This window comes from Dermacentor andersoni, chromosome 1 (genome assembly GCF_023375885.2).
Source record: "Dermacentor andersoni chromosome 1, qqDerAnde1_hic_scaffold, whole genome shotgun sequence".
Taxonomy (NCBI): Eukaryota; Metazoa; Arthropoda; class Arachnida; order Ixodida; family Ixodidae; genus Dermacentor; species Dermacentor andersoni.
Genome location: NC_092814.1, coordinates 24,279,968 through 24,307,346, shown reverse-complemented (window position 1 = coordinate 24,307,346; position 27,379 = coordinate 24,279,968). Strand labels below are relative to the sequence as shown.

The window sequence follows — 27,379 nt, the reverse complement described above, 5'->3', positions numbered from 1 at the left end:
CTTTCTATAGGTCACAGCAAACGGGTGTGCGTTACAATCGAGGGTGTTTCCCACCCCCCCCCCTTTTTTTCGTCACAAAAAATGGGTACCCATTACAATCGAAGGCACGTTAAAATAGAGTAAATATGGTAATCCTATCGCTGATGTCCCTGCCACAGATCTGAGGCCTTTCTTACGAAAAAAACTGCGAAGCCACTGGCATCGCTTGTGGGACGCGGAAACAAATAATAAGCTGCACGTGATAAAGCCACAGTTAGGTCTCTAGGCTTGCAGAATGGTGCTATCATACTTGCCAGAACAACACTTCAAGCTGTGTGAGGTTTTGTGTTGATACTGTGTTGATAGTATGTTTCATTATCTTTTTAGCCAGGAGACTATGTTGCCCACCTTATTGGACATGAAGGCCCAGGAAGCTTGCTTTCAGAGCTGAAGGCACGAGGTGAGCTTTTTAAACATCTCTGGTGGTTATTTAAGCGGGGAAGCTACACTTCAAAACCAACTTTCTTATTTATGGTAGATCTTAGTCACATGTGGCATTCCTATGCGCTGATTCCAAAAATGTATTTGTTTTAGTCCTTTGACAAGTAGTTCCTGATATACCGTAAAATCTGGGTTCTTTTGTTTGGAGAAAGAGAACAACATAAAAACACACACAGTGGTTAGGATATAGAAAACTAAAATGTCAGGTATGCACTAAGGTATAGCCCGGTGACCTAGTTCAATTTGAACTAAAGTTAGGGCTCGCACAAGAATCCTGAAAAAAATGCAGTCTTGACATGTGAAACATATTGGCACGTGTACTTGTATATCTTTCTCGGTTGACTGCTTTACACGAACTAACAAATGTTGAACATTAATGCAAATTGTGTAGTACTTTCTCAAAGACACGCGGGCACCAGTGATTACTTTGGAACCTTCGATGCATGTATCGGAATTTTCTCGAATGTTATCGATGGTTTTGTCCATTGTCTGTTGTCGCGGCACCTTGTGTGATTTGATAGTATGCATGACACGAATTGTGTAGTACTTTCTGGAAGACACGCGGGCACCAGTGATTACTCTGGAACCTTCGATGACTTATGGGGGGACATGGGTTGTAAAGACAACGTCACTTATTTCTTAACCAAATTAGATGAAACTGCACAGACTTGTTCAGTTTCTTGAGCTGATTTTAAATATGTAATTATATTTTAAATAGGTCAATTATTTCCTGAGTTAATTAGTAATCACATTCTATTGTTTGCTGAAACAATAAAAAAAATATATTTTTAACATAACATTGTTATTAACACATGGATAGATAATAGAATGCATAAGGAATACATCGCTGCAAGCAGATTTAAAATTGAACATCTTCTCAATTCACAGTACAATGAAGTTCATTGTTGATGCATAATGAAAAACAAGAAATTTTTGAACTACAATTTTTTTTCAAGCTGTGAATGAAAAATCTGCTCTCAGCGCTGCTCTACCTGCACATTTAGCTTCATGCTGCAAAAAAAATTATAGCTCTAGCTGTCCTAGGTCCAAAGATATCAAAGCAGCAAACAAAGAAAGTGGCCAAAATCTGTGTTCCGAGAAAACGAGAAAAATGGTTGATACTTTATTTAGCTGTATACAGTTAAAAATATCATGGTATGTACACTCCTAATGGGCTAATATGCACCAGGCATGTAGTCAGATTGACTGTTCTTGGCTGTGTGCCTTTTCTTCAAGCTGTGCTGCAGGTTGTTGGTAGATGAGCGTTTGCATGCTGAAGCCACAGAACGCACGGCGAACTCCACTTTGACGATACGTCACCGCAGTTCGTACACACGAGCTGAAGCTTGACGACAAGACCGTATTCCCGTTCACCTCTCACGATTTGCGCATCTCCCGTGCGGGGGATTCTGTACCGGGCTTACAGCTATGAAAGTGACGCCGAAATCTTCGCCGAGCTTCGGGCTCGCAATCCCGACATCCCTATCGTTGCTGCGCGGCGTATGGGCCAGACACGACACTTTGTCGTTACGTTCACCAACACCAAGCGTCCTCGATACATGCGGTATTTGGGCTTCACTTTCGAAGTCTTCCCTTACAAGGGGCGCCCAGAGGCTTGTTTCAACTGTCGCAAGCTAGGTCACAGAACAGATGTATGCCCACAACCGCGCCAACCCACTTGCTGCTGCTGTGGTGTGGCCCACGAACCTCAACCAGTCGGCCAACCAACCACTTGTCAAGCCAGGTGCATCCTATGCAAAGGTCCACATCCCACTGGCAGTAGAAGCTGTAAATACCGTTTCGTGCCTACCAACCAACCTAAATCTTCCAAATCCTCCACGGACCCTGAAACTGACCCCAGCACCTTGTCACGTAGGCATCAGTCTTGTCTCGGAGCCGCGGCCGCCAACAACGACCCCCAGGAGATGACACTTTCCCACCACTGCGAAGCAGCAGCTCCAGTCACAACAGCCCTAGCCGCTCCCAATCGCACTCTCGGGACTCCCGGGCAACCTCCCAGGACGGGCCGGATACGAAGTCCACCAAACAGGTCGCGTGGAAGGCCCCTCCACCAGCCACAAGCCAACTGCCCAACCCCCAGGTAAGGGAACTGGCAGAAATGGTTAAACAACTACAGCTACAGTTAGCACAGGCAAATGCTAAAATTCATAGCCTTGAGTCTGCGCAGGCACACCCACAACCGCGGCCGCAGCAGGTGGCTCGCGCTCCCACCTCCGACCCCACCAATGACCCCAACATGGACACCGACCAGCCCAAGTGCAATAAGCGCAAGGCACCTCCCCCCTCCTCTACCTCCGACCTTGATGCAAAATTCGAAACCTTTGACGCCCGCTTATCTAAAATAGAGGACGTCCTGAAACGGCTGACCCCTACTATCGATCAGCTCATTGAAGGCTGCACTAAAATGGCAGCCAATATTCACACCCTAACCGCATGCCTCGACCGCCTCACGAGCCTCCGCACACTGACGCCATCACTACACCAAAGCCCACTCAGTCGCCTGGTGCGCATCCCTCTACCGAGAGTTCAGCCGCGCGCGCGTCTGCTGGCGGTATTATCAAAACCGACGTAGCGTTTCCGCAGCGTCCCGAACCCTACAGGAAACTCGATGGCTAGCGCGCCCATCACATTATGGCAATGGAACTGCAGGGGCTTCAAAGCAAAGCGGAGAGCCTTGGAGCATACCCTGCAGGCACAGCCATTTACAGCCCACATTATAGCGCTTCAGGAAACATACACCGACACCAAACCCACCAGCTATACCGCTTACAACCAACCGGTGGTGCCGGATCTCCGCCCGAGCACCGCCATCCTTGTACATCGCAACCTCACCGCCAATCAACTTGATCTTGACTACTCCGAAGTCCCACACACTTTCGTGCAGGTCCTTCCAAACAGCCGAACCGAATCCCCACTCAACATCCTAAACGTGTACAAGTGACAAGAGAACTAATGTAGCCACTCTCCTCCGCAAGGCGTGTGCAACCGCGCGGAACGAGATGGTACTTATAGTGGGTGACTTAAACGCACCACACGCCGAGTGGGGCTACCCCAGCAAAGCCTGCGGTCGTAAAGGAGCCAAGGTTTGGGACACTGCCCAGACATTGGCTGTCTGACGCTCCTCCTCGACCCCGAACGGCCCACCCGCTTTGGTAACAGCGTCACGAAAGACAGCTGCCCCGACCTCACTTTCGCCTGCAACATCCCAGATGCGTGCTGGGGAAATCTCGGTATGAACATAGGTAGCGATCACTATGTTCTCAGCACTACCTTCACAGCCACACACAGCAAGGGCCCCCGCCGCACATTCAAACACACCAACTGGGACGCTTTCCGGTACGTACGAGCTCAGCATCCGCAAAGCCCTATAGACGACCTCGACACATGGACAGATACTCTGCTCCGTGACGCAGCCAACGCCACCTTCACAGTCACCCAGGAGGAGGGTGGCCCCACCCCAGATGCTAAACTCATGCATATGTGGGAGGCCCAGCGCAGCCTCCACGCTCGCTGGCTCCGACGCAAACACAACCGCCCTCTCAAGCTTCGCCTCGCTTGCCTCGAACGAGAGATCGAAGCCTACTCCACCAAACTTAGTCAGGAACAATGGCATCAGACTTGTGACCGACTCGACGGGCAGTTGGGATGCAAGAAAACATGGTTTCTGCTCAAGCACTTGCTTGATTCGACCCACACCAAGTCCGCATCACACAAGAATCTCAACCGCGTCATACACGCGTTTTCAGGCATGAACCAGGAACTCCTCGTTACCTTGAAAGACAAATACATAAACACCTCCACCAACATTCCCACCCCTTTAAATTACAAAGGCTCCCAGAACCCAGACATGGACAGAGACATCATGGCGTCGAAAGTCCGCGCCGCTCTCAACCGCATCAAGACTACCGCGGCCGCCGGCAATGACCATATCACCAACAAAATGCTCTGCAACCTCGAGGACCAGTTGGTCGCAGAACTTACGGACCTTTTCAACCACCACTGGCATGAAGGTCGCCTTCCAGACTCTTGGAAGCATGCGAAGGTAATCTTCATACCCAAACCAGGCAAACGACTCGATCTGAGTAACCTCTGGCCCATCTCGCTCACTCCTTGCCTGGGGAAGGTTATGGAGCACGTAGTTCTGAACAGACTCCACACTCACGCAGACAAGGAGGATCTCCTCCCCCCCACCATGTTTGGGTTCCGGGTTGGATTCTCTACCCAGGACATCATGTGGCAGATACAATGAAGCGTTCGACAACGTGTCGCACACTTCTATACTGACCAACCTCTCGCAGATGAATGTGGGCACTCGCACCTACAACTATATTGCCAACTTTCTTCACAACCGCACTGCTGAACTCCACATTGGCTCCACATTGGAGACCTCTGCAGTGACAAAGTCACCATGGGCACCCGGGGAACACCACAGGAAGCTGTTTTGTCCCCGTTCCTATTCAACATTACTATGCGAGGCCTTCCCACACTTATCGACACCATACCCCACATTAAGCACTCAATATACGCCGACGATATTACCCTCTGGACAAACTCTGGCTCGGACGGGGAGATACAAGATTCACTTCAACAGGCAATCGACACCGTCCACACTTACGTGCAGGCAAACGGTGTCGTTTGTTCGCCCACCAAGTCTGAACTGTTAGTTATACGAGACAGATGTGTTCGCCGACCTGTCCCCGACCCTCAAGAGCTGATCACGCTCCACATTGCCACCCACCCTGTAGCCCCCGTACAGACCATCCACGTGTTAGGCATGCTGGTGCAGAACAACACGCAAAACTCTGAAGCCATCCAACGCCTCCGAACCACAGCCCACCAAGTCAACGGCCTAATCCGCCGCATTGCCACTCTCCGCAGGGGAATGCGGGAGACCGACCTCTGCAGCCTCACACAAGCCTACCTCATTAGTAGGATTGTCTACACATACCCCTATTACCACCTCCACCACAAAGACGAAGAGGCAGTAAATAGCATCATCCGCTTGGCGTACAAGGCGGCAATGGGACTGCCCCAGTCTGCCAGCACACAGCGTCTCCTCCAGCTTGGAGTATACAACACCCTCACAGAGCTGATAGAGGCACACAAGATGCACAGATACATCGTCTTTCTTGCACCGAACACGGTCGTTACATTCTTAATCGTCTTAGCATCAACCCTACAGGTGACATCCACCCCACTGCTCCCCTCCCGACTGGAGTCTACAGTCGGCTGGTCATCAAACTCATGGCCAAGAATATGCTACCCGGCTGCCACGATAGGCGCCGCCAACTGAAGACACAAGCCTTAGACGTCACCTACTCTGCCGACGAACATGCCATGTACGTAGACGCGGCAAAATGCGACCCTTAACACATGCGTAGCCTGCGTAGCGACGCCAACCACCACTCTCATCAGTGCCGCTACAGTGCGCACACACTCTTCCACCGCTGCCGAAGAGGTCGCGATCGCGCTAGCCATCGCGGATCCCCCCACAAGCACGGTTCTCTGTGCCTCTAAACAAGCCATCCAAAATTTCTCAAGAAATCACTCTGTCTCCCCGCCGCACACATCCTCCGTGGTTGCGCTCTCGACAGAACTGTAAGCTTAGTGTGGGTACCTGCTCACGCGGGGAACTCTGGGAACGAAGGGGTCGACCGTTTAGCCCGAGGCCTAACTAACCGGGAGGCCGGCCCCTCGAAGCTAGATGCGCTCGCAGAGGCCCCCAAATCCTATGCTGACATTACCAACTTCTACAAGGAGACGAGACGCGTGTACCCGCCTCCCCACCCCGACCTCGAATGAGCGCAAGCCACCATGCTTCGCAGACTGCAGACGGATTTAATTCTCAGTCATTCTAGGCTTTATCTAATCACTGGAGGCGATTACGACCCCGTCTGTACTAAGTGCGACAATGGAGTGTTCGCCACTCGGGCATACATTCTCTGGGGATGCGAAGGTAACCCTCCCCCACAATCATTACTGCCAGCTCCCTCCGAGGAGGGTTGGAACCAGCTGCTGACAAGAGCAGACAAGAAAACGCAACTCGCACTCGTCTCGTGGGCCCAAGACGTCGCCCCCACTTGGGAGCCACACTAGGCCTACCTGCCCTAACTTCCTACCCTACAGTGGCAAATAAAGTTGTTTCTCTCTCTCTCCTGAAGTTTCTCTTCTGCTTCCTTCTTCTCATCCTCTAACTGTTGTGGCAGCAAAATTTGCGTGTCAAGACGCACACGGCCGCTCTCCGCGATGCTGTCGGCAGCTGACGAGCTCGTAGGTCTAGCGTCATTTAGGCCTACCGTGGCGGCAGCGGCAACCGCTTCGGCGTCTGCACTGCCAATCGTAGTGAAGTCGTCATCCTCGTTGTCCCGAGTCGTTATGGGACGCTTATTGAAGTTCTCCGATAGCGATCGCCTCACTCGCTTCCCAAATTTGTTCTTGGTGCTGAACTTGATCGGCCGAACCATGGCTGCAGTCACTCGATAACACCAAGACAAAACAGCGTGCGCTTGTGCGCGTCTCGACAGCGTGAAGCAGACAACGGGAAGGCCGCTAGGCCAATCGGGTGCCTAGACTTTGTAACATGCCTAGAGGCATGTTACAAATTGAATTTGCGGCGAAAATAATGATAAGTGAAGCTAGAAACATCGCAAATTAGTGCAAAAATGGTTCTAGATTCCGAAAATGTCAGCTTCGAAAAGTCGATTTTTTCGCGATTTTCGGTCTTTTAACCCTTTGAGGGTCGAATTATTTTGAAAAAGACTTTCCAGGTGGGCAAATTACTTTATTGCGGATCTTGAACGTACAAAATGTATAAAGTCGAGAATAAATAGTAAAAAATAATTAGGAACAGTATTTTGGTGTCGGCATCACTCAGAACTGCAAATTTTCTATAGTATTTCCGAGCGTGGTACTCCTTGAAACACGGGTCTACGCACAGCGCCTTATCGCAGTCTGCACACCTAAAATGCGTGTCTGTTCTCTTGGAGCGAGGAGTTGTGTTGGCACACACGACATCTCTGCGACATCTCTGCGTGCGGCTGCCTTGGGCAGAGGTCTGAGGCACCCTCTCGCATAAGCGCGTTGCCGCAGAGAGCGATAATACCTCGTGAGCGGTGGTGATAAACAAGCTAAGAGCAGTGCCAATCGAGATAGAAATCAGCTTCCGCCACCCCTTCGAGAGCGTGCCGACAAAGAGAAAAACCACATTTCGCATGCCTCCGTTGCGATCACGCGGCAGAACCGAAACCGCGAAAGCGCGTTGCCACTGAGAGCGAGAATACCTCGCGAACGGCGCTGATAAGCAAGCTAAGAGCAGCGCCAATCAAGATAGAAATCAACTTCCACCGCCCTGCAAGACAGTGCCGACAAAGAAAAAAATGACGTTTCGCGCGCCTCCGTTGCGATCACGCGGCGAAACCGAAACCGCCAAAGGGGCGTTGCCGCAGTCTGAGTGACGCGCTGAAGCTAGCAATCAGCTCTGTTTATCTCCCCAAGAAGGTAGCACCAATTTCAGACGCATCTTGTATGTGCTTAAGAGGCGGCAGCACCTCACGGTAAGCACGCATCGTCATTATGGCGCGAAACTTCAAACGGAGGGTCGGAACCATACCCGTACGGCAAAAACCTTCAAAGGGTTAAGACCCGTGTCCCCCCTTATGTGTAAAAGCTGATGCGCTTGACTCGCAGATCAGATTCCGACAATCACCGACTGTGTTCGCAGCAGTCATTGTGTTTTGAGTGTAGCTTGCTTTTGTGGGCGCAGGTTCACCCAATAAAAACTTAGTTATTCACACTTTTGCTGCTGTGTTCTTCCTCGATACTACTACGTGACATCTGGTGGAGGTGCTTGTGCGTTCATGTTCTGGATGCCCCCGCAAAGCTGCGATCCCAGCCCACAACCCGAAAACCATACCAACTTCGCCCCGCACCATCGAGCAAGCCGCGGGCTACAAAACGTGCCCCTGGAGCAGACTTCGGCCTGAGACAGCCAAGAAGATTGTGGCCATGTCAACAACCCTAATGGCAGCCCCAGCATACCTCATCGTGCTGCAACAGCCCAGGGAGCCACCGACCTTCCCAGGCTCATCATTTGAAGACCCGGAAAACTGGCTGGAAACACGAGAAGGTCGCTGCATTCAACAACTAGAACTCCGACGACAAGCTATGTGATGTTTACTTCTGGTAAGCCGGTAAGGCTGGTAAGCCACCAGGTCATGGTTTGAGAATCATGAGTCTGCCCTCACAACGTGGGACCTGCTCCACAGCACCCTTTTGAAGACCTTCGTGAGCGTCTTCCGCAAAGAGCAAGCTGAAGTGAAACTGGAATCCCATGCGCAACACCCAAATGAGAACACTGCGATCTACACAGAAGAAATCATCTGCCTGTTCTGCCAGGCCAACCCGGACATATCTGAGGACAAGAAAATTCGCTTCCTGATGTATGCTGTGAAGCAAGAGATTTTCGGCAGATTGATTCGCAATCCACCACAACCGTCACCAAATTTTTAACGGAAGTCACGGGCATCAAGCAGGTACTGGAAATGCATGCCTGGCAATACAACCACCAAGTGCTTTCGCCGAAGAGCAAAATTCAAGCACTAGTCTCTGATGAACTCCAGGAGACCATCAGAGCCGTTGTATGCGAAGAACAGCGCAAGATTTTCCCTTCATTGCAGCCTCAAGTGGCTTCGATTACCGACGTCGTATGTGAGGAGATCCAACAGTCACTCGGAGTCCCTTAATAGTCGCAGCCTCAACCGGAAGCCATGACGTATGTTGTCGTAGTCCGCCATCACGTTCTCCTTCCGCACCCACGTCAGGGCCCGGTAATGCCGCAGTTCCGCTGTTCTCCTCCAGCATGCCAACCCGTCGTCCTGTGCAGTATTCCAATGAAGACTGACGTTTGGCGTGCCGTCGACCATTGTCCGCTCTGCAATCACTGCGGAGAAGGGAGCCATGTGTACCGCTGATGCCCAAACTTTGACTTGGCGATTCCAAGGGTTCGCCGTCAACGTACCGCATCCACAGCTTGGGGAGCAACATCATGAAATTGCTAACTACCTCGCCGTCCCTTTTGCTGTCACCAGGCCGTTACCTGTCACTGCAGCGCCGATCATACACTGGCCCAACCCATGGCCGGTCCGCGAGCCCATATCTGGAAAACTCAAGGCAGCAACCAATGGAGGTGTGCTTGCTGTATGTCGAAATACCAAAGGTCCTCCGCTGATGGCAACAACACCTCAAGATCTAGCTTGACGACATAGCACCGACACGCCGCCATCCCAACCAAGCCTGTAGGTGAAGAATGCATTGACAAAAGATGACCTGATGACGCCATGTACCAGCCACAGGTCAACGCGATGCAGCCATGACCCGACGCCAAGACCTAACTGCAGCGCAAGACAAAGAAGCACCGACCTCAACGTGCTTCTCAACGGCCACGCAGCCACTGCCTTAGTAGACACAGGAGCCGACTACTCCATCATGAGTAGACCCATTGTCGCTCAGTTCAAGAAAGTTAAGACTGCATGGGAGGGCCCTCAAATCTGGACAGCAGGAGGGCACCTATAACACTGACAGAAATCTGCATGCCAAGAAATACCGTTCATGACCAATCCTACCCTGCCACCTTCGTTATCCTCCAACAGTATTCACGAGACGTAATTCTTGGCATGCACTTCCTGAACCAGCACAGCGCAATCATCGACCTGAAGGGAAAGTCGATAACGCTATCTGAAAATCGCATGATAGCATCGGAGAGCTCTTGTAGTCGCCTTGCTTTGAATGTGCTCAAAGGTCAAGTGAGCATCCCGCCTCGCTCTGGCATTGTCATTTCCGTTGCTACCAAAACGCCCACAGGTGTAAAAGGCATCATCGAGGGCGACCAATGTCTACTGCTCGATCGTGAAATTTGCTTCGCAAGAGGGATCACTTGAGTGCCCGAAGGAAAAGCAAAACTGGTGTCGACCAACTTCAGCCAGGAGTTCAAGCATGTCAACAAGGGCACGATGATTGCATACCTCGAGGAAATTGTGGAAAGCAGCAGTGTGTTTAGCGTCTTGGATTCTGCCGGATCTACCTCGACAACTATGGCTCCCGAACCAGTCTTTGACATAAATCCAGCCTCCTCATGAGTAAGCAACACCAGCTCGAAAGTGTTCTCTGGCAATACAGAGACTGTTTTTCTATGTTGTCGAGGATTGGGCAAACATTGCAAAGCATTGCAAATAATTGCATAATAACCGAAGAGTCCACTCAACCACTCTGCCAGAGCGCTTACCAACGCAAGAATGAGAAGGTATAAGTCAACAAGTCGACGGAATGCTGCACGATGACATCATCCAGCCGTCGAACAGCCATGGGCGTCTCCTGTGGCTTTAGTGAAGAAGGATGGAACTCTACTCTTCTGCATTGATTATCACCGCTTGAACAAAATAACGGACACATACCCTCTCCCGTGGATAGACAATGTATTAGACCGACTCTGCAATGCTAAGTCCATTCGTCTATGGATCTCAAGACTGGTTATTGGCAAATTGAAGTCGATGAAAAGGATAGAGAAAATACCGCGTTTATCACGCCAGACAACCTCTTCGAGTTCAAGGTGATGCCATTGGGACTTTGCTCTGCACCTGAAACATTGCAGCGTGTGATGGACACAGTCTTGGCAGGACTGAAGTGGCAGACCTTTCTCGTTTACTTGGATGACGTTGTAGTCTTTGGCGCAAATGTCGAAGATCACCTGAGATGACTTCAGGCAGTACTAGAGGCGATCAAGTCATCTAGACTCACCCTGAAGCCATAGAAGTGCCGTTTCGCTTACAAAGAACTTCTGCTCCTAGGCCACGTCATCAGAAAATCTGGAAGCGGTCCCAACCTGCAGAAGATAGCTGCCATTGCTAAGTTCCCGCGGCCCATCGACAAAAAGGTAGTGCACAGGTTCCTTGGCCTGTGTGCCTATTAGAGGCATTTGTTAATGACTTTTCAAGCATTGTGGAACCAATAACTAATCTCACAAAAGTTGACATCGACTTTAAGTGGGAAACACGGCAAGTGTAGTTCGTACCGCAGCCGGTGCACTGAAAGCTCAGGCTGCCAACTAGACTTCACAGGTGAAGTGTTTGCGGCCTTCTTGATTTCACCACAGCACCTACACATCACAAAAAACTCTAGAGTCACACCCCTACCGGTTTCTTCTAAGTCTAACGAATGTCAGTGACAATGTGGGCACAGAAGCAATCTTACCAACGCCTTGATAGCGGTAACTTTTACGAAACGATACCCACTGAGCTGTGGCATTTCCTCGCTCTATGCGTCACAATTATGACCCTGGCAAAATAGTGTGACCTTCTTTTCAAATGTCAATTGGCATTCATTACCTTCGGTAGAACCAGTAGTCGTTTCTGCAGATGATGAACCATAATCGGAGTTCAAAGGGTTTGTGTCAATCGCCGGTGGCAGGCATGGGCCTGGTGAATGCACAGGTGGACGCTCACTTGCTGGCAGTCCCTCTCTTGCTGGTGGTCACCCAATGCTGTTTAGGCCACTCACCGTCGGGGGGTGTTTTCACTTCTTGAAGCTTCTCCACATCGAAGACTTGGTCGTGGGCATTTTTTGGTCACACCACCGACCACCTGCTGATTGCAATAAACTCGCAGGAGAAAGAAAAGATAAATAGATAACCAGTGTTGAACACAGCCAAAGCAAGAGCAACTCCAAGTGGCGCGAAACCAACGTTGGATGGTCACGTGATATGTTTCCGCCAATCTGAGCTTCTGTTTTGGTTTGCCAGCCACTCTGCAGTTGCCATGGGAAAAAATGTCTTTCTTTCTAGTTTTTCATTGGTGGTCTGGTGTACTCTCGATAGAAGGTCTTCCGTGACTAAAAAGTCCGAAAAACAAACTTTCTAACAGGGGCATTCACTTCGCGTTTGATTTCTTGCCCGCTCTGCAGCTGTGTCTTGAAAAGAGTGTTTATAAACGCTTTCGACGGCAAATGCGCACCACTGTCTCATTCATGAAAAGAATTAATTTTCATCTTTTCTAGGATGCAGATTGCAAACAAACTTGGTGATGAGCTTCTCTATATGTCTAGGAATCCAGAATAAATAAAATTATAAAATGCGTTTTTCTTCTGAAAATTGAGATTTTAGCCCGCATTCCTCCTTAAGTGCATCCTCCCCCCTTAGAGGGCCTCACACCAGGCCACATAGCAAATTTTGGTTATAGTATGCTGTAAATTGGTACGTTCCTATAATGTTCTATTGCAAGAGCTTTTCAAATTGCTTCATTATTAGCATAGATAAAAATGTTTGAAGTGTCGTGAACCTATGATTTCAGAAGGCAAGCTTCACTGCCAACATACTCTCTCATCACTTAGTCCCGTCTAGTTTCCACACGCAAAGTATCCTTCCCTGCGTGTTCCCTTACCAGAGCCGGAGGATTGCATCACGTCCACATCATGGTCCCCAGCTTTTCTTTTCTAATTTTCACTGCGCGGCACACTTCCGGTGACAGTATTGTTTGCGAGCCTGCGAACTGTTGCGTTTGTTTCGTTTCGCTCTGTGCTTGATCTTGCGAACTGTGCACGAACACACTTGCGTTGTGTGGCTGCTTCTGCGAAATGGATCCCTCAGTGTGCGCATGTTTGGAGAGGCTGGCCTGGCAGCTCATGGATACTTACCGCAATATACCGCATCATTGAACCCGCCGTGGTTGCTCAGTGGCTATGGTGTTAGGCTGCTGAGCACGGGGTCGCGGGATCGAATCCCGGCCTCGGCGGCCGCATTTCGATGGGGGCGAAATGCGAAAACACCCGTGTACTTAGATTTAGGTGCACGTTAAAGAACCCCAGGTGGTCGAAATTTCCGGAGTCCTCGACTACGGCATGCCTCATAATCAGAAAGTGGTTTTGGCACGTAAAACCCCATAATTTAATTTTTTAACACCGCATCATTGTACTGCTGGCACGAGGCTAGCAGTATGACAAGTCAGTGCCACATGAACACTGGGGTAGACGCGAGCGGATCGAAAAGCATGATCACATGCTGGAACAGGGTGGAAAATGACATAGTTTCGTTCTCTGCGCGTGCGACTGTACGACATGGGAACAAGCAGATGGAATGGAAATACATCTCTTTTGGTACGGTACAAAATCAAACAGACACACAGGCATTGTCTGTATGTGTTATTATTTCTCTAAACTTTCATTGTTCTATTTAAGCAAGAGATCAAACAAATAACTGCTGTTGCCTTTAATAATTCTGTCATATGTCACTGTGAGCGACGTCATAGCATTGTGATAACCGAGTGAGTCACACAAGTGCGCATTGGCGCACTTGTGTGACTCACTTCGACTCTCCGGCTGGGAGCCTGGTACCTGCAAGGAGAAGGGCATGTGGCATTTGGTTGAAATTTCAGCTGTTATTGCGGCGCTGAGTAGTGTAGTACTTTGTCAACGTGATAGTTTGCGCGCATTGTATGCACTGCGCTTGTCAGCTCAAAATGGCCAGACCTGATGAGAGGCCCTTTAAGTGGGCAGAAGCAGCATGCAGATTCTAAGAATTTTTTTTTTTCCAATTCAATTCAATTGTTTATTTGCAGACATAGAACATACAGAAATACCAAAACTGGTTGGACCCATAACCACAGGCTAGTTGCGGGTCCAATAAAAAATGAATAACAATTTCAAATACAAAGCAAGTAAGATACATCACGTGCATACACATATTTGTTGCATACCATTAAATTGCACGAGCGTACAGAATGAAATGCGAAATAGTGAAGAGCATGTTATGCTATTAAACATTTCTAAGTAAACACATAATAAACTAGTTAGGAGGATTGCAGGCAAGTTCCTGCATTATTATGAAACACTAGTTAGATATGTTCAGCAGGTTTCAGCGAGTTACTAAAGAAAGAAAAAAAAAAGATATATGGATATTATGTAGGAATTATGGATATAATGTAGCATACATGTGAAAAATGGTGTTTAATGCTTTTCAGAGAAATTTTTTTGTCCTAATTTCTTGAAAAGCCTCACCTCAAGTATTTGAATATGAACTTGTTTGATGGACATAGGCTGTAACTTGTTTTTGCAGGCTGGGTTAATTCTCTGGTGGGTGGAGCGAAAGACGGGGCACGAGGCTTCAGTTTTACCATTGTCAATGTCGACCTCACTGAAGAAGGCATAGGTAAGTAGAGGCACTCTTATCTTTTGATGGGCCACTTTGATTTACTGCAGTGCCGCTATGCTGCTGGTAACTGTCTGCCCGAACGAAGGCCTTGCCAATGTCGCATTGGCTGGCACTACTCATAGACAAAACGTTCGCTCCCAGAGTACCAGGCTTTGTGCTCAGAAAAATATGAAGTGTGTTGTTGGTGTGCTCCACAAAAACGAATCCCTGATGCAAAAGGTTAGATTAACTTTTTGTTTGCAATGTTGTGGAGATGAATTTTCACAAGGCTTACTCTCTGTTTGACAGTCAAGAAAAGGCATGATGTTCCTCCATTCCACAATGCACAAAGGCTCTATGGGAGGGTTCGTTGGCCCTCCGACACTGCGCAGAGATGGCTTCAGAGTCGATTGCCAACAAACGCTACTTTTTTAAACCCAAGATACAACACAGCATTCACAGTCATGGCTTGGGGGCAAAGGCTTATCGCTAGACTGATCGAGTACATGTGCCTGCTGTACTAGGTTAACCAGGTAGCGCTCAATGGAAGAGCGCACCCGTGGAAAGGGCACCCAGGGGCCACCACTGGGAGGTCAATAGGGGCATGTCCCAGTGACGTGTGCTTGCGCAGCGACTTAACGTCCAGAAGAAGCACGGCTTGCACGGGAAAGCAGCTCCAGTAGACTAGCCGTGTCCATGTTGCTACTGGGACGGTGGTTCCTGGAGATGAAACTGGGCGCCACTACAAGCTGGGGGATGAGACACAGGAAGCTACCTCCATCCCCACAATGTCTCACTGTTGTTTATAACAGACACATTTGATGATGGCTATTTAACTTTGGATACTGGCTGTCCAAATTAATTGTTGCCAAGAATGAATAAATAATGAAGGACTTTATGCAAACTGTGATCACTGTATGCTGATGGGTATTGTTCATACTAGTCACGAGTATCCTTTTATTTTATTTTTTCAGTTTACACAAATACTAATTGAAGCAGTTTGTGCTGGACACGTGACAGAATAAGCAGGGTAGGGGAAAAGAAAGAAAGAAGTGACAAAGGAATAAATGATGGACAACACCAGTCTTTTCAAGATTGTCTTTTAATATACCATAAGAACCTGCGTATAATACGAACCCGCTTATAGTAAGGCGAAATTTTTGGGACGCAAAATGGAAAAAAAAAAGATTTATCCGCGTATAATACGAGTTAAGAAAACTCAAGGAAAACATTTATTTAAATTGCACTCCGCACTTCAATCACTGTCTTCCTCAGCTGCGCTCTCTTCGGATAGTTCTTTGTCGGATATATCTTCCCAGAGGTACTCGTCCTCTGTGCCATCAAGCGCATTCGAGATGCCGCACTTTTTGAATGCGCGACGCTGGTGTTCCTCTGGTATGCTGGCCCATGTGTCCACAATCCACTTGCATAGCGCGGCTGGCGAAGCCTGCTTGAGCTGCCCGGTCGGCATCACTGCAGGCTCACTTGAGCGCATCCAATCTGCGTAACACCTCTTGACCGCGTCCTTGAACAAGCCGGCTTGTTCATGCAAACATCTAAAGGCTGCAGCTAAGACGTCATCCCAACCAGGATAATGACAAGTTCAGTGCCGGATTCACGCAGCAGCCTCTTCACTGAGTCGGCCAAATGGCAACGAAATGCGTCCAGCACGAGGATGGACAGGAATGACAACAGTGCGTCGGACCGCCTACACCAGACGGACTTTATCCACCACCACATTTTTTGGCAGCTCCTCACCTTTAGGCACTGTCTTGCACTTTGTAGACGACATAGGGCGGAAGCTTGCGTCCGTCTGCTGTGCACGACAACATGACAGTAACTCGCATTTTCTCGTTGCCAGTGGACTGGACATAAAGTTGTTTAGAGCCCTTTCTGTGCACGGTGAGGGGCGATGGCATCTCCAGATAAACCGGCATTTGGTCAGAATTGCTGATTTGCCCTAGCTGGAAGTTCTTGGACTTGTGCAGCGAAATAACATGGTGTTGTAAAGCCACAAGCAGTTCTTCGAACGATTCGGGCAGCTTTTGCGAAATCGAAGTTTGGCAGCGTAAGGAAAAACCAGCACGGCACGTGTAGCAATAAATACAGTGCTTGCTCGCTTTGAAGGCGGAGCTCGGTAGCCCTTTTTCTCTTGCAAGCTCCTTACCTTTTGCCTGTATAAGCTTCACGCTCACAGCTAGACGCGCGGCTCGCTGTTGGCGTACGAGCTCCGTCAGGGCGAGTTCTATTTCTGGGAATGTCCCACTCTTCGGGCTGTGAAAGCTTCTTCGCGTTCTGCTGCACGCGAAAAGGGCTTCCTTCTGTCAACGCCATCTGCGAATGCTTCCCTCGTTGACGCCAAACTGCCTCCCGGCCGCACTGTTGCTCATGTCCTGTGTGGCTAAAATAACCTTTCTCTTGAAAGCAGCCGAGTACTGTTTTCGTGGTCCAAACGTCTTGGACTTTCAATGCGGAATAAAAAAAGATGCACTTCACGAAGCGTGGTTGGCACATATTTATTTATTTATTTATTTATTTCGGATACTTTCCTGGCCCGAAGGCATTACAGAAAGGAGTGGTAAGTGAGAAAAAAAAAAGTACATAATTATACAATAATAGGTATTACAAAACGGCAGAAAATACAGCAGTCTTGAAATTGCCAACGTCAGAAATGGTAGCGATGGAGGGAGGAAGGTCATTCCAGTCGGCGCTGGTTTTAGGAATAAAAGAACCATGACACATCTTTGTTCTAAAATATGGAACACCAACTTTAAACATGTGATCGAAACGGGATGAAATGTATGAAGGGCGAGTAATAAGATGATCCTTTAATAGTGGGTTGTGGTGATACAGCCTGTGGAAAAGACACAGTCTAAAACATTTACGGCGCAATGAAAGTTCCGGTAATGTAAGTGTGTTTTTCATGGAAGTAATGCTGGCGTAACGGGAATAGTTAGATAAGATGAAACGTGCTGCGCGATTCTGGATGGATTCTAGAGTGTTTATCAGTGTGATTTGATGGGGATCCCATACGGTGGATGCATATTCTAGCTTTGGTCGCACTAATGTTTTGTAGAGGGTAAGCTTTATCGGCATAGACGCAGCAGAGAAATTTCGACGCAAGTATCCAAGAACCCGGTTAGCGTTATTAGTGACGTGTTTGATGTGCGTATGCCATGATAAGTTACGTGAAATATGGACACCTAGGTATTTGTACGAGTTGATGGATTCAAGAGAAGTATCGTGAAGTAAGTAAACACGCGTGTTGTCAGTGTTAGTGTGGCTTGATACATGCATTGTTTTACATTTATTAATGTTTAGTCGCATGAGCCATTTATCGCACCAGTTGGATATGCTTCTAAGATCGTCTTGAAGCTTATCAGAATCAGTGTGGTTAGTTATTTTGTGATAAATGACGCAGTCATCTGCGAAAAGCCTCATAGATGAATGGGAAATGCATTTAGGATGGTCGTTTATGTAAATCAGGAAGAGCAGGGGTCCCAGTACCGATCCCTGTGGTACACCTGATGTTACGGAAGTGCGAGAGGATCAACATTCATTAGCTGAAACGTACTGAGTTCGATTAGACAGAAAGCTTTTAATCCAGTTTAGTACATTAGGGTCAATGTTAAGCATGCTAAGTAAGAATGAGAAGATCATGTGAAACAGTGTCGAAAGCTTTTGCAAAGTCCAAAAACACGCAGTCTACATCGAAGCCCATATCAGTATGGGTAAATAGGTCATTAGTAAAACATACGAGTTGCGTTTCACATGAAAATGTTTTCCTGAAACCGTGTTGTTCAGTCGAAAAGAAGAAATTAGACTCAAGGAAATCAATCAGATGAGAATGTATAATATGCTTCAATATTTTGCATGGTATACTTGTCAGTGATATAGGACGGTAGTTATCGGGCGAATGAGTGTTACCTGATTTAGGGACCGGAACAACCTTGCCAACCTTCCAATCGCTTGGAAGAACTGAGGAACCTAGAGACTGGGAAAAGAGCATCGAAAGCATAATGGAAGAATATGGTTCAGTAATTTTAAGCATTTTACAGTTAATTGAGTCTTCACCTGATGAAGAAGATATTTTCAGGTTTTCAATCAACTTTTGTATGCCGACCCAATCTATATAAATGGAGTTCATTGGTAAATAGGAGCATTTAGTTACCGACGGTAGAGTGGCAGGAGCACATTTGTGAAAAACGGAAGCAAATACATCATTCAACACGGAACAGCACTGGTTCGGAGGGATCGCGACATTGTCAGAACGGGCTAGTTGGATTGTTTTGCTTTCTTTGCCACCAACAATATTCCAGAATTTACGTGGATTAGACTGCAAAAGTGATGGGAGGGTGTTATCGAAAAAAATCTTTTTTGCATTTGTAATAGCGATAGTATATTCTGCGTGAATGCAATGATATGCTGCCCAGCATTCGGGAAGGTTAGTTGCTTTGGCGCGACGAAAAATACGTTTCTTTTTGCTGCGCAGACAGTGCAGAATTCCAGTAAACCATGGCGAGGAAGGACTCGAAACAATCTTTCTTTTAGGCACATAGCAATCCATTAGTGTTAGCAATTTGTTCTTGTACAATGACCAGTTCTCTTCAACGGTACGTTCAAAAAAGTTGACTGTGTAGTCCGTAATGAATGATTCTAGTTCATTTAGAATGGATGTGGTATCGGCGGCATTGTAATCGCATATAGTTTTAACGGTTTTCTTCGAGCGAACTTTCTTCTTAAGTGTTAAGTGGAGAAGCGAGTGGTCACTTATTCCTTTAAGGTATGTTGGAGGGGAAACCAAATCTGGAGCTGTTGTAAAAAAGAGATCTAAAGTATTAGACGAAGTGCTGGTAGTGCGTGTGGGTTCATGAATCAGCTGGGTTAGATTAAAATCAGCGCAGATGTCTAAAAAATGGGTGAACTCGGAAGATGACTGCTTAAGGGAGGGAACACCGTTTTGCCACACTATGTTTGGAAAATTGAAATCACCTAGTAAGAACAAATGTGATTTTGGGTATCGAACAACTAATTTGTTAAGGACATCATGAAGGTCAGTGCAGAAATTGGTAGTGGAGGATGAGGACCTATAACACGCACAAAAGATGAGGTCGCCAGTGGGAAAAGCAACACTAGTGCAAACTATTTCTAATGGTGAGTCAATGGAGATAGTGGAGGAACGGATAGCAGAGCTCACGGCAATCAGTACACCTCCGCCCGTACGGAAATCGCGATCGTACCTGTAAAAGTTATGTTTTTTGACAGTCTAGTATTTCACTATGTTTAATTTTTGCTGAAAGCCATGTTTCGGTGAGCACAACTATATCAGCTGAGCATGCGTCGATATGTGATGACAGTGATGTGCGTTTGTTGGCAATACTTCGGACATTTGTAAAAAGAAGTGATAAGGAGTTTGCTTGCTTTGGAACACGAGATAGCTATGCTGCACCCAAATATGAAGATTGTGGACCCGATGGTTTGTTGTTTGTTGGGGTAATCGCGCTCCTAGCTGGTCTGATCTCACATACTTCATCTGCGCAATAAACGTAACATTTTTTACCTATGATTAGTTTGTTATGTCGCAAAGAAAAAGACTGGCCGCTGGCCTTGCCAAAGTCATTTAGTGCTTTCCGCGATTGACGAGTGGCTTTGCAAAAGTTTTCGCCGACTGAAATACCATCGGCTTTAAACTTCGCTTTTTGCGAGAGTATATGGTCTCTCATCTTGGAAGACACAAACTTAGCTATAACAGGCCGTGTCTTGCCGACAACGTATGTGCCTAGCCTATGAGCCCTATGGATTGCGACTTCCGAGGGAGTCATGTCGAGACAATTTCTAAGAAAGTGATGGATCTGGACTTCTGATTGAGCCCACGTTTCTGATACGTTGTCTGAGATGCCATAGAAGATCAAGTTGTCGCGTCTTGAATGGTCCTCCAGAACGTCTAGTCTTGACGCGAGCGCAGCGCTTTCATTTGAAACTGCTTCATGGACTGCGGTAGTAATATCACTTCCTGAAGGCATATTTTCAAAAGACTCAACCGCAGCTTCCACGGCAGTCACTCTATTGGAAAGGTCTGAAACAGTCTCAGTAAGGTTTTCTTGGTTAGCCTTTAGTTCAGCTATGGCATTCATCATCTCGGCATGTCGTGTGTCAAATTTTAATGACAAAGCAGCTATGGCGGCCATAACTTCATTGTGCTTATGTTGAGCTTCAGTATGGGGACCAGGGTTTAATTCTACATCCCCGGAAAGTAAGAGCAACATAGCAACAGAGACACAATCACTCAGAGTGGCAGCCAGCACTTGTGGGCAAGGGAAGAGCAGCAAACCGACATTGTTTGTACGTTTACAAAAAAGCGATTCAGACTGACTAACCTGCACAAGAAAGCAGAAAGAAGAGCTTAGCAGCGACCGCATGGTAGCTGCTCTCCCGTGCCCACTGGAAGCGCCTTGCTGATGCCAGTTGCTTAAATCTGAGCGCTGCAGTGCTGCCGCTGGCGGCAGTGTCCATGTCCCACTTGATACCGGCGTGAAGATGATGACGTCTTCCATGCTCAGATAATCAAGGCTGTTGTCAGCTGCTTGTAGTGGTGGATCCAGCAGAAAATTTGATAGAGATGTAGACGTAGCACACATGCTAGACGGTGACAACGATGAGCCGAAAACAGCAATCTGCACAAGAAAGCAGAAAGGAGAGCTTAGCAGCGACCGCATGGTAGTTGCTATCCCGTGCCCACTGGAAGCGCCATGCTGATGCCAGTTGCTTAAATCTGAGCGCTGCAGTGCTGCTGCTGGCGGCAGTGTCCGTGTCCCACTTGATACCGGCATGAAGATGATGACGTCTTCCATGCTCAGATAATCAAGGCTGTTGTCAGCTGCTTGTAGTGGTGGATCCAGCAGAAAATTCGATGGAGATGTAGACGTAGCACATGTGCTAGACGGTGACAACGATGAGCTGAAAACAGCAATCTGCACAAGAAAGCAGAAAGGAGAGCTTAGCAGCGACCGCATGGTAGCTGCTCTCTCGTGCCCACTCTGCTATGTTGCATGCTGCCAAGGTGCGCATGCAACAATAAAGAAACGATGCTGTAGTCATGCATCAATAACGAAACCAAGCCGTAGCCACGCAGCAATAAGGAAGCCAAGCCGTAGCCATGCAGCAATAAAGAAGGCAAGCCATAGCCACGCAGCAATAATGAAAGCAAAACTTCTAGCCCAAATTTCTGACTGAAATTTAAGGCAAAAATTTGGGATGCTGATAATAAGAAAAAAACCTAGTTACTTGTCATGCGCATGCACATTACGTCACGTTTTTGACGGCTGAGGGGTGGTGTTTTTGTAGCTGGTCATCTTCACCCTCCTGTGTGCACTTCGTCCCAAAAATACATATCTTTATCGATCTTTAGTTTGTCGTGTATCAGGTTGATTCTTTTGCCTTGTTTTATCTCAGCCTTTGCGCTGTTCCAGAGCAGACTGTGTTTTCTTAACGGTGATTTAGAATAAGCATTCTTAATGAAAATATTCGAGCCCTTCAGTTTGCTTGCGTTTTTCAGTATTTGTTTTTTTTTCCTTGAAGTCTTGCACGTGTACTATTACAGGCTGCTTTCCCACCTGATTACCAAGTCGATGAATATGCCCAACAGATTCGCATTTAACCTCAAGTTTGTCGTGAAAAATACCCTTCACAACCTTGATCTTTAGTTCCTCTTCTGAATCTATGAAGGTCCCAGGTATACCATGAAAAATTAAATTAGAACATCTGCTATGGCCTTCGAGGTCTGTTAGCTTTTTAGTTTGAAAAGACATCACGTGTTCAAACGATTGCAATGTGGTTTGCAATTGATCAGTATTTTCATGCTGCACTAAGCGCTCGGATGCCATATTTTCCACAGTACGCCTAAAGTCGTGCATCTGTTCTTTCAGTTCAGCAAAATTAGTTTTTATTTCTATCATCATGTTATAATCAGAAAATTACAATTAAAAAACAACTCTGAGATACTGTCTGAAATGGTCCCAAGTGATGAGCATGTCGGTTCAGAAGCCATCTAGGTCTGACAGCACACATAATCATAAGTGTCGAAATTTATTTATGTAGTTGAGGTGACTTTGCAGAACGAAGTAGTTGTCAATAGTAAAACAGTTCACTGCTTCAAAGAAATGTTGTGGAACTAGCATGCAACATACATTAAATGCAAAGAATAGTGAAAGAAGTTGGAGTTTTCTTCCTTAACAAAGCCATGCTTAATGGTAGAAAAATGTCATGTGCTAGACGTCATTCCTATGGGAGTTGAATGACTGCAGTGCAAGATTTCCCTTTAATGATTGTTGTATGAAAGGCTATGGTTGAATGCATCTGTGTGCGAGATGAGCGGTTCCAAGGCATTGCAAAAAAGCAATGCATGGCAGATTCCTTATAATGGAACCACTTTTGTTTTAATGAATTGCGCATATCGACTGGTATTTCAGAAAATGTGTTATTTGTTTGTGTACAGTGTAAGCATTTTCGCATTGTGATGTGTCGTTTAGCCTGTACAGTTATTTCATGATGCAAATGTTTACAGATTGCATTGTTAGTGTTCTGACCCCCTTTATGAATTGTAATATTACTGTTCCATCCCTATTTTTGTGCCAGAACATACAGACGACATAGTTCAGCTGGTGTTCCAGTACCTGAATATGCTGCGCACTGAAGGCCCTCAGCACTGGATTTTCCAGGAGCTGCAAGAGCTGTGGCGCATTGCTTTCCGCTTCAAGGGTAAAGACACGCCACAGAGCTATGTACGGGACTTGGCTGGCATGCTTCATGTGAGTATAACCATGCATATGACTGCATGTGATGTGCACTGCAAAGCCTAAAACTATTTAAGAGCATTTCAATTAAGTCTTTTGTCAGATGTATGTACCTTCTAGTGCTCCTTAAGGCCAACAGTACAACCAAGGGGCTGAAGAAAGTCTAGCATATATATTGGGATGTGAACACTTGTGAACACATATAAACATGTTACAGTTTGACATTACCTCGTGGCACCTGTCATGTTTTGCAAGTGTCTAAAACGAAAACAGGCAATGAATGATACAGCAGAATTAAATAATAGAGCACCAACAGCCCACTTGTTTGCTAGCCATGGTTTTCTAAAGCAGTATACCATTTGGTTTTGTCTTGCACCATGTTACACACTTCAAGCGCTATGAATTTTTACAAAATAGGCACAATCAAAGTCTGAGGTACCCAAAATGTTGAGCAAGTTATTAATAAAAAGCACTTGTTCCAAAATTCTGGTCTCTGGGCTTGACTTTTACTGTGCACAAAGAGAGGATTACTCATCCTGAAACATAAGCGCGATGGAAGCAACACCAGGTGCACAGACCTGTTTTTCCTGGCCTTGCCCCTGGAATAGCTAAGTTTATATGCTTGTGGCACATATGGCAAAATTCCATTTAAGGGGGATGCGGGGATCAGATCGCGAAAATCTCAAAAAAAAATTTCAGTATCTGCAATGCCTTATCTATGTTGTATCAAAATGGTTTGGCTGAAAACTAACTAAAAGTGCCCGAAAAAAATTGATTTAGCAGTGTGCAGGGCGAGAAAACAGCTTTAAATCGTGTAAAATCACTGCGTGGAGCCCTAACTCGTCTTTCCCATCACCGAACGCCGCCATCTTGGTATCCTTCGAAAGCTCGGAAGTTTCGCCATTCCGTTTCTGAATTCTTCGGTCATCGCCATCTTGTAACAAACACACAAACACAAAAGAAGCTCGGGTCTGCTAGAAGTGGTCATACGGGCCCAGCGATGAAAGTGGGCCTCCAATTAGTTTCCATGCTTAAGGCGTCTCGTCATTAGTTGCTGCTGCGGCAGCGGGCAAGCTGGCCACCGCAGCGGACTGCAGTTGTCTGCTTTGCAAACCACGTCGGTGTCTTTCTTCATTTGACACTCGTAGAATTCGCCTTTCTGAAAGCTCCCAGGTCAGTGATGGATTGTCGCTCATTCGAAAAGAAATTTTCGACGAAGCACGCCTTCGGAAAACGGAAGTGCAAGCCTCCTACGGCGAGAAAAAGACGGCAGCCAGCGGGAGAAGCGGAGCACCCGACTGACCCTGCGGATAACGTGCCGCGTTATCTTGCACCATGCGATTCCAGCAGCGAAGCCGACAATCGCCCTGTGTCATTGACACTGATAACCAAGCCACCGGAAGACGTGTCAACGGAGGCTCTCGCACCTGCCATGCGAGTCAGCAAACGAGATTGCGTCATTGGAGGCGATGCTGGTCGAAGGTCACCATCACCGGCACAGACGGTGTACCCTGTTTCCGACGCATCATGTGACAAGGACACGCAGCCTGCGAGTGAGCCCCAACTGTTGACGAGCTACAGTATGGTGACTCAAGGTTCACCAGACGAATCGTCGCCCGAACGGCGCACGATTCAGATGCGCCTCGAGCCGCGTTTCGTGTCAGTGGTGACCGCAGAAGCACAAGCATGCTGCGTTCGTGACTCCCTTTGCGCAGTGCCCGCAACTGAGCAGAAGTTCAGTTTGATGGATCAGCAAGGCGAAGAACAAATTTCAGCCCCTTGTGACAGTGAGTTCATTATTGTGCAGGTTTCCGTGATGAACTCTTTGATTGCTAAAAACTCTGTGCCCAAGATGCCAACAGCGTTCTATGGGTGTACACTGCGATGCTAGGCTCGGTCTGGCAGTTAAAATGGTGCTGTCATGCACTACTTGTGGCCCTATTGAGTCCCAGTGGTCCTCTCGAAGGAAGGAAAGTGCAAGGGTGTTTGATGTGAGCAGAGCAGACAGCTCTGAATGATTTCTGGGCCACAATGAATGTGTCCCATTGTGGTTTACACCACAAAACATTCCAGGGCCAGGGGCTGTTCAAGCCTGCTGCAGAGGAGGCTGCCAACATCTTTATGGATGCTGTAGCTGCTGTAAAGGTGTACAGTGAGATGGAGGTTGGCTTCACTAAAAGTGTGTCCGTTGTTTATGATGTGACCATTGTTTATGATGGCATTTGGCTCATGCATGGTCATGGCTCCCACATTGGGGTTGGATGCATAACAGAATTCCACACAGGGCTTGTGCTGGATAGTGTTGTTCTGTCAAACTTCTGCCTTGGGTGTAGCCTGGACCCAGTAGAGAGCGACCCCACATACTTTCAGTGGAGGCAGCAGCATCACTGTAAAAAAAAACACTGAAGTTGGCTCGGGGCGAATGGAAGTGGAGGCCGCATTGCAGCTTTTTGGCCGTTCATTGGCCAAGAACGACCTGCAATATACTGCAGTCGTCTCTGATGGAGACAGCCGTGTTTTCCAGGCGTTGCGAGAGTAGCAGCCATATGGGCTTATAGCAGTCGCAAAAGAAGACTGCATAAACCATCTGTAAAAAAGAATGGGCACTGACCTTCACTCCATTGTGAGCAAGGCCAAGAAAGGGGAACCACTGTGTGGCAAAGGTGGGTTCACACAACAATTAATGAAAAAGCTCACCAACTACTATAACCTGGCTATCAGCAAGAACACTAACGATGTTGCTGTAATGCAGAAAGCTGTCATGGCCACTTATAATCCCGTGACATCTACCGACAGTGACCCCACCATGAGCTGTGCCCTGGTGGGGAGAGCTGTGCCCTGAGCAGAGCAGCAGCAGAAATGAACGCATACTTGCCAACCCTCCCGATTCGCCCGGGAGGCTCCCAATTCTTTGCTGAACTTTCCGGTTGTATGATCACTGGCTTATATCTCCCGAAAAGTGGTCTCTGTTCGCGCAACAATGGTTTTTGCGAAAGCAGCACTGCGGAATCTACAGCCACATCATAATCATCAGCGTCACCAACAACGGCTGCACTAGCACCATCGATATCATCGACTTAGCAGCTGACTACGGTGCCTAGTAAGCCGACCAAAGTCAGAGCCAATGTAGCTCTTGCATTTGATGTATGCCTTCCTCCATGGCGCATCTTGTTGCTGCTGCTTGTATGATTAGTGTAGGCTAGGCCGTGTGTGTGCGGTGCACCGTGTAAAGTTACAATCCTCGTGTGCTTGATGCCATGGTGCTATCAAAGCCCATGAAAAGGTATTTGCATAAGTTTTTGCGATCCTATACTTCTGAATTTCCGTGCTTTTTGACATGAAGAAAAGCAGAACATGTTGCATTTTGTACAACTTGTGGATGCGACGTCAGCATGTCTCACGGTGGCAAAGGCGACTGGAAACTGCATGTTTCCACGGCGAAGCATCAAAGCTATGTTTGCACCGCTGAGCAGCAAGACAAGATAGTGAACTTTCTCTGGAAGAACTGCGACGACAGTGTCATACGTGTGGAGTGCCTGTTTAGTGTCGGCGACCACGTTGGGCCTCTTCTACGAAAAATGTTTCCGAAATGCGATGAGGCAAAGCGTTCTGGATGTGGACACAACTCTGAAACGTAACTCTGGAGAATGCGGAGTTGGCCAACCTGAAATTTATTTCACAGGCATCTCTCTCGAGTCTTCGTTTCTTTATTCAGAGTTTCCCTCAGCTGCTGCCCAGAGATTCCAATGAATCTTCTGAAGACGCTTTAGATGCTCTCGAACCTGAGTTTGCCACACTACAGGCGTAGTCTTCAAGAGGACATTCTGAATGAAAAAAGATGGGATGTGCAGTGGTCATAGTTGGCAAAATGAAAAACACTGATGGAAAACATGTTTCATCGAGTTTCGAAGGT

General features: G+C 47.4%; 1 protein-coding gene across 2 annotated transcripts in view; it reads left to right on the top strand.

Annotated features, from left to right (window-relative positions):
- Ide (Insulin degrading metalloproteinase) overlaps positions 1-27,379 on the top strand; it is a 267,382-nt gene that overhangs the window by 75,090 nt on the left and 164,913 nt on the right. For both annotated transcript variants that reach the window (XM_050192991.3, XM_055061253.2), the window contains exons 9-11: positions 367-439; positions 14,600-14,692; positions 23,309-23,481. In XM_050192991.3, coding sequence (XP_050048948.1) covers positions 367-439; positions 14,600-14,692; positions 23,309-23,481 — 339 coding nt within the window. The remainder of the gene's footprint in view (positions 1-366; positions 440-14,599; positions 14,693-23,308; positions 23,482-27,379) is intronic.